The sequence below is a fragment of the Chiloscyllium punctatum genome, chromosome 4 (assembly GCF_047496795.1).
Source record: "Chiloscyllium punctatum isolate Juve2018m chromosome 4, sChiPun1.3, whole genome shotgun sequence".
Classification (NCBI taxonomy): domain Eukaryota; kingdom Metazoa; phylum Chordata; class Chondrichthyes; order Orectolobiformes; family Hemiscylliidae; genus Chiloscyllium; species Chiloscyllium punctatum.
In genome coordinates, this window is record NC_092742.1 from 53,426,380 (window position 1) to 53,440,712 (window position 14,333).

A 14,333-nucleotide genomic window follows, 5' to 3' on the forward strand; every position below is an offset into this window, starting at 1 on the left:
ATAGACAAAGTCTTTTCCCTAGGGTGGGGGAGTCCAGAACTAGAGGGCATAGCTTTAGTGTGAGAGGGGAAAGATAATAAAAGAGAGCTAAGGGGCAACTTTTTCATGCAGAGGGTGGCTCATGTATGGAATGAGCTGCCAGAGGATGTGGTGAAGGCTGGTACAATTGCAACATTTAAGAGGCATTTGGATGGGTATATAATAGAAAGGATTTGGAGGGCCATGGGCCAAGTGTTGGCAGGTGGGGCTAGATTGGGTTGGGTTTTCTGGTCGGCATGGACAATTTGGACTGAAGGGTCTGTTTCCGTGCTGTACATCTCTATGACTCTAAGTCCTCACAATCTCAACATATTCAACCAATGCACAATTAGATATTGAATTTTGTAGTGAAAATAGTAAGAGGAAATCAACTGTGCAGTACGGATCAGATTTTGTCTTCAGTTCTGTAAAAGTGGAAAGCAAGAGTTTCTGTTTTTTCATCTTCTGATATCTACAATGTGTTTGTCCTCTACAGGGTAAGAATGGGAGTTAATGAATAAAATAAACAAATAAAACAAATGGATGAAATGAATAAACATTTTGCCAACGGGATTCACGATAACACATTAAAAATATCTATTTACAGTATTGGCTGTAAATCAGAAGATGAAAGGTAGAGAGGAATTTCATGGAATTACAGTAACTTGGGAAGTGGTATTGTGCAAACTGATGGAACTGCGGGCTGACAAACTCCTCAGGTCCTGATTAGGCATCAGCCTTGTATTTTAAGAGAGGTGGTTAATGAGGTAAAGATATTTTGGTACTAATTTTCCAAAATATGCTCGATTCTAGGAAGGTTCCATCAGATTGAAAAGTAGCAAATATAACCTTGTTTTTCTTTTAGAAAAAAGGACAGAAGAAGAAATTGAAAATTATAGGCAGTTAGTTTGATGTCTACTGTGGGTAAGGTTTTAGGATCAATCATTTAGGTGTTTATAACTGCACACTGACACATTCCAATTACCTTGGATTTTTCAATGTAGTTTTGTGAAAGGAAAATAATGTTTAACCAACTTAATTGAAGTTCTGTAAGCAAGTAATATGTACCATAGATAAAGAGGAACTCCGCTTAAGTCTAATACGTGGATTTCCAGAAGGTATTCGATCGGGTGCCAAATGAAAGGCTATTACACAAAAGTCGGATCTCAGAGTACAAGGGTAACATAATAGCATAGACAGAAGATTGGCTGGCTGACAAATAACGGAATTATGGAATTTATGCAAATGGGTCTTTTTCTGCTTGGTAGGTTGTAACAAGTAGGGTTCCAAAAGTGTTTATGCCGGGGCCTCAACTTTTTAAAATTCAGATCAATGACTTAGGTGAGGCGACTGAAGGCATGTTAAAAGATATGTTGGAAAGTATGTTTTAATGAGGACATAAGGTTGAAGACTAATATAGATAGATTAAGTGAGCAGACAAATCTGGCAGACACTGGGTATAATGTGGGAAACCATGAAGTTGTTCACTTTGAAAAACGTGACTCTTACTTAAACAAAGAATTACTTCTTTGAGGTGCAGGAGAATCCAGATCAGGGCTTTGAAACTGTGGGCCACAGCGTCTAGTAGCATTGCCAGTTAATATTTTGAGGTTGTGGATTCTGATACTGCAATGGCTGCCATAGAGCTTCGACTAAGTGCTAGCAGTTACGAGGCCCCATTACTTGAAAATAATGTGCCCAACGATCAGATTGTGTAGGCTGAACCATGTCCTTAAAAAAACCTGAAGGGAAAATAGATGCCTTTTACTTATAAACCCTGTGAATTAAACAGCTCTCTCGTCTGCCACTCTCATAGGTCTCTCACTTGCTCCCCTAACCACCAACCATTCTCAGGTATCACACTCTCCCCCTAGCTCCAATGTTCGCAGTTCTGAGGTTGTGCTAACGTTTGTCCATTAAAATGTAGTCACAATGAGAAAAAAGATTGCAAAGCATTAATCTTGGTGCCCAAGTGCATACATCATGGCAAGAATACATCTCAAATACGGTGGTCAGTTTGGTCTCCGTAATTTAACGAAGGCTGTAAATGTTTTGGAGACAGTTCAGAGGATGTTTATGAGATTGATACCTGGAAGGTTACCTGAGGAAAAGTTGGACAGATGGGCTTGTTTACACTGAATCTTAGAAACAGTGAGTGGTGACTTAATTGAAGTAAACAAAATTGCGAATGATTTCAACAAGGTGGACATGGAAAGGATGTTTTCTCTTGTTGATAAGTCCAGAACTAGGAGGCAATGCTTTAAAATTAGGATCACTCTTCTATAACAGATGTGTGGAGATATTTTTCCTCTCAGAGGGCTGCGTGATTTTAGAAATCTCTGCTTCAGCAGGAAAGACAGGAGAGAATGATTTTCATTCAGCAAAAAAGCACTGGAAACGTGATAGGAGGAGAATAAGATAGGACTTTGTACAAGAAAGGCTAATCCACACATACCACTTTAAAACCACAGCAGAAGTGCCATATGAGGGCTCTAAAGGACAATATTTTTTGGGACGCAGCTATTGTATGAAACACCATTTCTTACCTATCCCTGAGTACATACTGATGGCTGCCTCTTTGAAACTCGGTGATTTGACACAACAGAGTAACACTTCAGTGGGCTGTTAAGAGGGGCGACACAGTGGCTCAGTGTTTAGCACTGCTGCCTCACAGTGCCAGGGACCCGGGTTCGATTCCTGCCTTGGGTGACTGTCTGTGTGGAGTTTGTACATTCTCCAGATGTGCAGGTTAGGTGAATTGGCCATGCTAAATTGCCCACAGTCAGGGGTAAATATAAGGTAGGTGAATGGCTCTGGGTGGGATACTCTTCGGAAGGTCGGTGTGGATTTGTTGGGCTGAAGGGCCTGTTTCCATACTGTAGGGAATCTAATCATGTTGGCGTCAGACTGGAGTCATAGGGAAACCAGGTTGGATAAGTAGGGGTGGCCAGTAAATACAAAATTCCCAAGATGGGGAATCTAATCTTCAAATTAAATATAATCTATTCAGTAATTACAAAAACATTAAAGTTATGAATGTTATCCATATTCTATTTGATCATAAATATATCATTCAATTGTTAAGGAAGTACAGACAGAATAAATATTTTTCAGGAAACTTCCCAGGTTACCAATGATCCCATTTCATCCCTTCCCGTCACATTTTTTGATACCTTCAGGGAATAAAGGAAAAGCAATTGTTTTAATTTGGAGCAGGAGCTGAAGGAGACTAAGGTCAAAATAACTTATACTTTTATAAATTAGATCAGAGATTGTGGAATTAATCAAATGAATTGAAGACTAATATTAAAACTCTGCAGATCAAACATCTGAAAGACATGAGTAAATATGATCCCCAAGCACGACAGATGGTCGGCAGAAAACTTCCACAGCAAAGCGTCTATTTGAAAGTAAACAAATTCTTTTGAAGATCACTACACATCTGAAGTCCCAGCATAATAGCAGAGGTTGAAAAAGCAAATCAATGGCATTAGTAAAGTATTTACTTAAATTAAATTTGGAAGTACTGTACAAATGCAAGGACAGGACAAACCCAGAGATGACAGAAGTATATAGTTAGGAGGGAGTTACTCTTGGAGGCACCGACATTGACTCCAGATCCCATGCAAAATCATTGGGCAAGAAACCTTGTGCTAATTACCAGCTAACCAAGCCCAATCCAAATCCCACCTCCATCCATCATTTGGACGATGCATTGAAGTTGGCATTGGCCTGCAACGTACTTGGGTTCCATTTTACAAACATCTGATTTACAATTGCTCACACTAACAAATGCCATCCCTTTAAGGGGTGTAATTTTGATATTCGACCAATCAACATTTTCAGCACTTACATATGACTGCTTTATGTTCTCTTGTATAGTGTGCCAACTCACATGCAAACTCAGGAATGGAATACATTCACTACCCAGAAACTGGGTGGAGGCCAAATGGACACAGATACTAGACTGTGTCAGCAGATGGTCAGGGAACCAATAAAAGGGAAAATGTACTTGACCTAGCCTTTTTTCAATCTATCTGAAACTAATGCATCTGCTCATGATAGAATTGATAGGGATAACTAATGCAGAATCCTAATGGAAACAAAGTCCCCATCTTCACACCGAGGATACTGTCCATTATATTGTGCGGCACATCACCATGCTGAATGTGACAGATTTTAAACAGACCCAACAACTCAAGTGATATCACACGACACTGCAGGCCTTCAGCAGCTGCAAAAATGTATTCAATCCATCCGTAACCTCACAGTCAAGCATATGCCCCATCCAACTATTACCAACAAGCCAGGGATCAACTCTTGTTCAATGAGCAGTACAGTTAGGCATATTAGGAACAGCACCTATCATTCCTAAAAATGAGGTGTCAATTTGGTGAAGCTACTTGCACGCTAAGCATTGTAAACTGATCCCATAACCAACGGGAAATGAGCTCTGCAGTTCTATCACGTCCAGTTGTGAACAGTGGTAGGCAATTAAAACAACTCATAGGAGGAGGAAATCTACGAAGTGATGGGGAGCCCAGCACTTCAGTGCAAAAGACAATGCTGAAACATTCACAACTGTCTTCAGTAAGAAATGCTGAAACATTTACAACTATCTTCAGTAACACAATTCATCTCTAGCTCCTCCTGAAATCTCCAACACTAGAAATGCCAGCCTTCACCTAACCCGATTCACTCCATATGACATGTAGAAACGGCTTAAGGTACTGGATACTACAATGGCAAAGTGATTAAAACCTCCAGAACCAGTTGCACATCAAGCCAGCTCCTTCTAATCAGTTTGAACACTGGCATCCAATATGGAAAACATTCACATCATGTCAAAAAGTAGAACAAATCCAAATGTTCGAATTATCATTCCAGTTAACTCTCAAACTGATGGAAGGTATCATTGACAGTGTCACCAAGTGCATTTAACAGTAACCTACTTACTGATGCTCAGTGAACCATTAAGGCCCAAGCAGTTCCTGACTTCCAAACAGCTTTGGCCCAAATATGGACAAAAGAGCTGAACTCAAGACAGGAAATGAGGGTGACTACCCTTGACATCAAGGCAGCTTCCAACTGTGTGTGTAGCATCGAACTGGTTGATGGAACTTGGAGGAAAACTTTCCATTGATTGGAATCATACTGAGCATAATAAAGATGGTTGTAATTAGAGTCATATGTACAGCACAGAAACAGACCCTTTGGTCCAACCCATCCATGCTGATCAGGTTCCCTAAATTCCCTCTAAACCCTTCCTATTCATATACCCATCATATGTGCACCACCCTTTGCATGAAATATCGGTGAGGCCACTACTGGAAATTGGTTAAGCCACTATTAAAATACTGCATGCAGTTCTGATCTTCCTGTTGTAGGAAGGATGTTGTGAAACTTGAAAGGGTTCAGAAAAGATTTGCAAGGATGTTGCCAAGGTTAGAGGATTGGAGCTATAGGGAGGGGCTGAATAGACTGGGGCTATTTTCCCTGGAGCATCAAAGGCTGAGGGATGACCTTGCAGAGGTTTATAAAATCATGAGGGGCATGGATAGGGTAAATAGACAAGGTCTTTTCCCTGGAGTGGGGGTGGGGGAAGGGAGTGCAAAATTAGAAGGCAGAGGTTTAAGGTGAGAGAAAAGATTTAAATGGGATCCAAGGGGCAACTTTGTCTCACAGGTGTTGAATGTGTGGAATGAGCTACCAGAGGTGTGGCAGAGGCTGGTACAATGCAACATTTAAAAGGCATCTGGGATGGGTACATGAATAGGAAGGGCTTAGTTTAGAGGGATATGGGCCAAATGCTGGCAAATTGGACTAGATTTACTTAGGATACAGTCAGTTCTGATATAATGTAATAGTTCTGTTCTCATGCAATCTCATGTTATAAGAAAATCCTGCAATAGCCACACCATGTAAACTAATGGGACCAGAATCGTGTTATAGCCAGTACAGGTAAGGAAATTTCTGCAAATGATAGTCGAAATTCTTCAACCGTGTTAAAGCCAGTTTGTGTTGAAGAAACACGCGTTATACCAGCACTGACTGTATCTGGTCAGCATGGATGAGATGGACCGAACGGTCTGCTTTTGCGCTGTCTATCGCTATGACTCTAAGATAAAATACAATTATTATCCCTTGACATTCAATCGTATTATCATCATAGAATCCTTAAATATGGGAATTCTCACTGAGCAGAAACTAAACTAGCTGTGTAAATACTGTGGCTGCAAGACTAGGTCACAGGCTAGAAATTTGGTGAGGTATAACTGACCTCCTACCTCACCACATGTCAGACACAAGTCAGGATTGTGACTGAATACTCTCTACCTGCCTGGATGTGTGCATTCAATAAATTCAAGCAGCTCAGCATCATCCATGATTTTAAAAAGCCACTCTGTCACACAATTTAACACCTTCAAAATTCACTTCATCCACTATCGACGTACAGTGGTAGCAGTGAGTACCATCACCAAGACTTCTTAAACAGCATCTTCCAAACCCGCAACCTCTATCAGCTAGAGGGCATGGGCAAACAATACCTGGGAACATCACCATAGATCATCCTGACTTGGAACCATTCCTCGAATATCACTGGGTTAAAATCCTGGAAATCCCTCCCTTACAATTCAATGTGCGCACTGGAACTACATGGACAGCAGGTATTCTAGTGAGCAATTTCACAACAGCAACTTTGGATAGGCAATAAATGCTGACCTAGCTTCGCAATGACCACACCCCAAGCGAATAAAATGTCCAATTGGGAAACTTCCCTTCAAGTCTTCTAAACATAGCAACCCTCTTAAATATTCACTACATTGGAACATGGAAAACATTGTTTGAATATAATGCGTGCTTATCAAAATTAAAGACAAGTGCTCATTATTTAGACTGTGATCTGTTCCAAACTCCACTAAGTTTGCTCCATTATTTGAAATGATCATGTTGATAATACTCTCAATTTCACTTGCCTGTCCTCTCCACATATACCTTGATTCCCCAAATACTCAATATGCCAACTGATCTATCTACAGCCAGCTGTTTTAGCATATCCACTTGTAATTCCACAGCATAACTAAACTTTACATGAGGTAAGACTTTTAAAAACTGTAGCTTTCTGTATTTAGCAGCTTGACACCTCAAAGTAGCTGCATAGTTTTGTGACAATAGAATCATTATCATGGTTCTTGAACAGCAGATAGTACTATTATCCTAACATAGCACATATTCTGAACAAACTAATACTTCACCTTTTACCATTGCCAACACATGAATGTCTTTGACATTAAAATTTAATTCTCTCTCATTACGGCAAAATCAACTTCATTAGATCTACCAATAATCCACAAACATGAACACATGTAAGTGCATGGTCCAGATTCATACTTGTAATTTACACGTTGGCATAAATATTATCTGCACTACATCCATTATATGTTTGAAAGTTTACAGAAAAATCAGATTTTAATTTGTTCTTCCCTATCTCTCCTGTCATTTTGAAAGTATATGTAAACCTTGTTGCTTTATTCAAGCTGTAACCTAGTGACTGAATATTGCAAGTCTTTAAATGTCCTTACTTGTGGGTTTCACCACAGATGAAAACTTTCAACAAAGAAAGAATAATTTCCACCTATCACCAGTGTTGTTTTCTTCCCAAAGAGCTTTAATGTCTTTAATAAACCTCCAAACTCAATGATTTTCTTGCCTACACATGCACAAACTTACACTGACCTTGAATCTAATTCAAACATCAGTCATGCATCTGCATTTCCTCAGATGAATGCACCAAATTACAGATAACTTCCTGCTGTGGGTATGCACTCCAGGAATTGAATGACAATATCTGCAAGATATATTATATAAAATTTAACTTCAAGTTACACACGTGGAAACCAGAACTTGGGGAATAGGAGAGTAGATTTTATAGTCCCTTAAGTTTGCTCCATTATTCAAAATGCATTATCCAATAAAAGGCGCTCACTATTGAGAGTGTGATCTGTTCCAAACTACTAAGCTTGCTCCATTATTTGAAATGATCATGGCTGATAATACACAATTTCACTTGCCTGTCCTCTCCCCATATACCTTGATTCCCCAAGAAACTAAAAATCTAGTGATCTCAGTTTATGAAGAGAAAGGTCACTTGTGATTTTGTTGGTGATAAGATAGATTATGACAAAAACAAGTGATAGGTAATTTTTTTAAAAATGGCAGTACTGTATAGTTTTGAACGATCATGGCCATTCCAAGTTAGCTAGATTTCAGTGGACAGCATTTTGATTTCTACAATTAGATTCAGAAATCCTGAGTTACAATGGTAAACAATATCTAATGATTCCAAAAAAGTACTGTCCAAATGACCTATAATGCACCAGAACATGTGTCATGTTTCATTGGAGGAATGGTCAGATACTCCTCCTGTTCTGACAGAAGTAAAAAAAAGGACAAATCTTTCAAGAGAAAAAGGAAATTGGAAGACTTTCTTGCTCAGTGATACCTCTTCATAATTGTTGAAACCAAACATGGGTCACATTGTGGTCAAGTTTAAATTTGTTTACAACCATAATATTAGCACCACCCTGTTGAAAATGGCCAAGCCAGTGCAAAAGATTGGGAAATTTTGAACTCAAGTGCAATAAACCAAATGCACATATAATAGAGCTTTCAGTGGTCATAGAGTCATAGAATCATACAGATGTACAGCATGAAAAGAGACCCTTTGGTCCAACCCGTCCACGCTGACCAGATATGCCAACCCAATCTAGTCCCACCTGCCAGCACCCAGTCCCATATCCCTCCAAACCCTTCCTATTCATATACCCATCCAGATGCCTATTAAATGTTGCAATTGTACCAGCTTCCACCACTTTCTCTGGCAGCTCATTCCATATACATACCACCCTGTGAGTGAAAACATTGCCTCTTAGATCTCTTTTATATCTTTCCCATCTCACCCCAAACCTATGCACTCTAGTTCTGGACTCCCCCACCCCAGGGAAAAGACTTTGTCTATTTATCCTATCTATGCCCATCATGATTTTATAAACCTCTACAAGGTCACCCCTCAGCCTCCGACACTCCAGGGAAAACAGCCCTATTCAACCTTTCCCAAAGCTCAAATCCTCCAACCTTGGCAACATCCTTCTAAGTCTTTTCTGAACCCTTTCAAGTTTCACAACACCTTTCCAATAGGAAGGAGATCAGAATTGCATGCAATATTACAAAAGTAGCCTAACCAATGTCCTGTACAGCTGTAACATGACCTCCCAACTCCTGTACTCAATACTATGACCAATAAAGGAAAGCACACCAAATGCCTTCATGATCCTATCAACCTGTGACTCCACTTTCAAGGAGCTATGAACCTGCATTCCAAGGTCTCTTTGTTCAGCATCACTCCCTTGGACCTTACCATTAAGTGTATAAGTCCTGCTAAGATTTGCTTTCCCAAAATGCAGCACCTCACATTTATCTAAATTAAACTCCATCTGCCATTTCTCAGCCCATTGGCCCGTCTGATCAAGATCCTGTTGTAATCTGAGGTTACCTTCTTTGCTGTCCACTACACCTCCAATTTTGGTGTCAAATGCAAACTGACTAACTATACCTCCTATGTTCATATCCAAATCATTTATATAAATGATGAAAAGTAGAGGACCCAGCACAGATCCTTGTGGCACTCCATTGGTCACAGGCCTCCAGTCTGAAAAACAACCCTCCACCACCCCCCTTTGTCTTCTACCTTTGAGTCAGTTCTGTATCCAAATGGCTAGTTCTTCCTGTATTCCATGAGATCTAACCTTGTTAATCAGTCTCCCACGGGGAACCTTGTCAAATGCCTTACTGAAGTCCATATAGATTACATTTACCGCTCTGCCCTCATCAATCCTCTTTGTTACTTCTTCAAAAAACTCAATCAAGTTTGAGAGACATGATTCCTCATGCATAAAGCCATATGGACTATTCCTAATCAGTCCTTCTTTCCAAATACATGCACACTTCTCCCCAAGTAACCTACATGTCACCAGAAAAAGACCTTTCTGTGAACACTTAGTTTAGTTGCAGCATTCTAGAGCCCATAGAAGTGGCAGATGTCATTGCTGGCATATCAATGAAATTATGATGGCATAACTGGATTCAGTTCAACTTCTGTATGTGAATTTCAAAGTTAACAATGCCAGGAGGAAAAGACACTTCTCACTGCAAATGCCTTCACCACATCCATTAAAACTGTACAGTGACCTATCATCAATATCAACTGATGTTTAGTAATGTGGCTAATTTTAACAGAAGGGCTGCTAGAAAAATTTCTTTATCCAAAATATGAAATAAACTTTCTGCATTCAATTCTTAGAAGGAACTTACTAAGAGACAGTGGAGTTTGGAACAGATCACTGTCTAAATATCGAACGCCTTATTGGACAGTATGTTGAGTATACACTCAGCATATGTATTGTATGATAACAAATTTCATGATGTTTGTTTCAATTACTTATTTCAGAGTTGCAAATTTCTTCTGACAGATGTTGCCACTGAAGCATGACTCCAAGTCAGAATTGTATCATTGTACCCATCTGTTTAATCATTTTAAATCTTACACAGGACAATGACAATAGAACAATGCCCAGTTAAAGACAGTTGGTGCATAGTACAAAGAAACATAGTTAATCATCATTTCCAGTCTCCTCATATATAGATACACATGATAAAACCTGTAATCTTCTCTGAGCCAATATTAAAGTAATAGCTCGACATATCCATGCAGTTTAATGAAGTGCCCTTTCACAAAGTTCTCAATGTTATTAAACATAACATCCAAGCTAAATGCTGTTGACATGATGAGTAGCATGTTTGTTTATTGTCACAATAATCAAACAAAACAGTTCATAACTTGTTGTAAAGTACAAAACATCCAGTAGGAGAGTTTTTCTAAATTGTTAGAAAGCCAATAAAGGTTAAAAGCCCTATTATACGAGTACCAATTTTTTTTTTAATGTTTAGGTATTTCACTTTCCACTACCATTTTCACTGCTCCTTCATGATCTTTAAACTATTCTCAATTCTAAACTCAATCAACTTATTCTTTGCTGCTTTAATTTTCTTTTAAGCTCACTGCCAGATCTCCAAATTTCCAACACCCCTCCAGCTTCACCACTGTATACCAATGGCCGCACCCCTCAATTTCTTCTTCATAACAGCTTGCCATCATGAAAGACCCCATCATGAACAGACCCATTTTTTGGAAGTCACTAATTTATTTTCTTATCCATCTCAATTCTGCACATTCATCTTCAACAGGTGGAAAATACTACCTTGTTCTCCTAAAATGCCTCTGGAACCATCCTCCTGGCATATTTTAACAGGATTTGCAGATGTACAGTCACAACCTTTACAACTGATTCCTCGATAGGTCCCAAACAGTCTCCCAACCCTGCCTTTCCCCTTCTAAAAAGAGCCCCAATGCAATGCACAGATCACAGAGAATCTCACAACTTGCATACACTAGTTGGTTTCATAAGCTTAATCAGCAACACTATTCCATCTCTTCAGGTTTTATATTATTCCCAAACCTCCTCTGAATGACCACCTTCCCCTTTCTTTTAATATTCACCTTTGATATTATATACAAGGTGTTTGTGCACCTTTGCACTCAAAACGAAGACCATTCATATTGTTGCCTCTGCAGCTGCATCTCCTCTAATCCACTCCCTCCATCCATACTCAAATCCTGCACTTGAACTCGTTGAGTTGAAGTCAGAATCTAATAGCATCTGCCATTAGTTGGACTTACCCTTGTTTATGTTTTTATACTTTTTGCGTGGCAAGTTGCTGAAAGAGCGATCGATAATGGCACAGGGAGGGAAACAGGGCATCTGGGACCCAACTGATCAAAGCCACCAACGGTGCATCTCCTTAACCAATCAGATTGAAAGATTATGAAATTAACAGCACACTGACAGAGAAGAAAGGCAACTTAAAATGGATGAATTCAATGTCAAATCAGGTACAAAAAGAGAAATAAAGAGAAGGAAAGAAAGAACAGTGAGAGACAAATGACATTTTAAAAATCTTCAATCATTGAAATGAATGAATGAATTAGACTCCAAAATTTGTGAAAATTAATCTTCAATGTAACACAGTGGCAATAATTAATATTCCCCACATCATGAAAAGGGTACATACACTGGGATACCCAAGACTTAATTCTGAGGCAAGTTTACTTAATACAGCACACATTTAAAGTATTTTAATGACAAGATCCTCTTTTTGCAATGCCAAAGTGGAACAACAGGACCAAAAATAATGCATATTTGGAACTCATCACATATTAGTCCATTGCTTTAAATTACTGTATCATCCTAACTAACAGCAAATATATTTACCACACCATCATTTTGACAGCAAAGTCTAGGCCATTATTCTCTCTCAAGAACATTCCAGTTTAACTCCTAAAGAAAAGGGAATTGTTGGAAAAATGCGAAGAAATAGGATGGATCATTTTATAACACTATCATTGCCTTTGATTAGCACTTTAACCATTCTATTTTTCTCATTCACTTTACAGCAGTGTTAACATTCAACTTTACTGTCTACACAATAAGTTTCAGAACTAGTTACATACAGGTTAGAAAACCAGCCTGACTTTCATTTCCAGTTAACAGCGGAAAATAAGGAAGGTTCCTCAACAGGTGCACTGCTGTCTAAATAATAATCTGGTAAAGAAGATATAGCCTACTTAGTCTCTCCAATCTGCTCAATCTCTTAATGCTTTGATGCTCTTTAATGCCTAATGCTCAGAGTCAGAAGGTTCTGTGTTTTAATCCTATTCTGTGATCTATGTACAAAAATAAAAGCCAACACTCCATTGCTGTATTAAATGCGAATCGATTTTTGGCTGAGACATTAAACCAAAGCTCCACCTGTTCCCAGGGCACTGTTTCAGACAGTAGTGGGTAAGCTATCTCTGGAGTCCTGGCTGATAGTTATTCCTCAATCAACATTACAAAAAAAAACTCTGCTCATCCAATTGCTATTAGCTAATCTTGCTGAGCACAAGTTGATCGTCCCACAGCTTTTACATTACAACAGTGACTCCACATCAGAAGTACTAAATTAGCTGCAAAGTGCTTTTAATATCCTGAAGTCATGAAAAGCACTATATAAATGTAAGTCTCTCTTCTTCATTGTCACCCAAATAAACAAACATTCATCTTCCCCAAACAATTCCTTTTAATTTATTTTCTGTCTCACCCTCAACATAGACTACTTCCATTGCACCTTTTTGAGAAGTGTGTTAGGTAACCTGTTAAAGGTGCTAAGAAAGTCATTTTTGTCTTAGTCAAAATCATTAACATTTTATGCAGCTAGAAGCCTCATTTGTACTTATACTTTCTTACGTTCAACACATTTTCCACCATCTTTCTTTTGAACTTTCTCCACAGCACTTATCTACATATTCAACGTATACTTAAAAACTATTTTTATTCTTTTCTTTTATTAACAGCTCCACCAAACACAGCTTCAACATTGGCACCATCCTAATCAAATCAGTAACATTACCTTTCTGCAACATCACCCACAATGCTGGTGTTCGTATGTGAAAGCTATCTACCACTACTGAAATAAATTGAATGACACTTTGTGGCTGAACTGTCATACCAAATATATATTTTTTTGCTATCACTACTAATTTCTGATCCTGAGTTGGTCAACATTTTCACCATCCATTCAAATTAAACATGTGGACATTTATATAATCTCAGTTTGATCCCCAGCTCAGCTTTTCAATCCCATGATTCTTCCCTCATTCCTCGACCACTAAATCATTCCTTTTTAAGCATCAACCTTTTCTGGCCACATTATTCATATTATCTGTAGCCGTTGGGATTTGAACCGCAGGTATAATGCAACGCATCCTAACATTGCCTCTTTATGCTTCTTTTTATTTTCGTTAGATTCATTGCACTAATTCCTTCCACACCAGCCTTTCCCACCTCATGGTTCCATAGTGTTCAACTAACTTAGCACCCTAAAATCTCAGCAAATTTACTTTTATAACTTGTAGACATTTAAATCCTATTTTGCTTTTCTATCCGAAATGCTTGCCCAAATTTGTGCTTCTGATTCAGACATTCCTTGCCCTATTCGACTACAGCAATGCAGAGATGATGCATACCCGTGATCCCTGGGACTCTCCAAGTAAAAACCACTTTTGCATTGTGTAATTAGTTCCAATAACGAAGGAGAACAACATACAACTCAACCCAGAAAAACAACACCGCTGTTTTTGGAGCTTCATCATTGACAAA

General features: G+C 38.8%; 1 protein-coding gene across 5 annotated transcripts in view; it reads right to left on the reverse strand.

Moving 5' to 3' along the window:
* Positions 1-14,333, reverse strand: part of LOC140476318 (phospholipase DDHD1-like) — an 80,982-nt gene that overhangs the window by 65,653 nt on the left and 996 nt on the right. Inside the window, exons 1-2 of one of the 5 annotated variants that reach the window (XM_072568741.1) lie at positions 12,647-12,703; positions 11,816-11,936 (exon numbers count right to left, since the gene is read on the reverse strand). The exons of 3 other annotated variants lie outside the window; for them this stretch is intronic. In XM_072568741.1, the coding sequence (XP_072424842.1) occupies positions 11,816-11,897 (82 nt within the window). In that variant the 5' untranslated portion in view covers positions 11,898-11,936; positions 12,647-12,703. Of the gene's footprint in view, positions 1-11,815; positions 11,937-12,646; positions 12,704-14,333 lie in introns of those variants that run through there. One more of the 5 variants, XM_072568740.1, reaches the window with a different exon arrangement.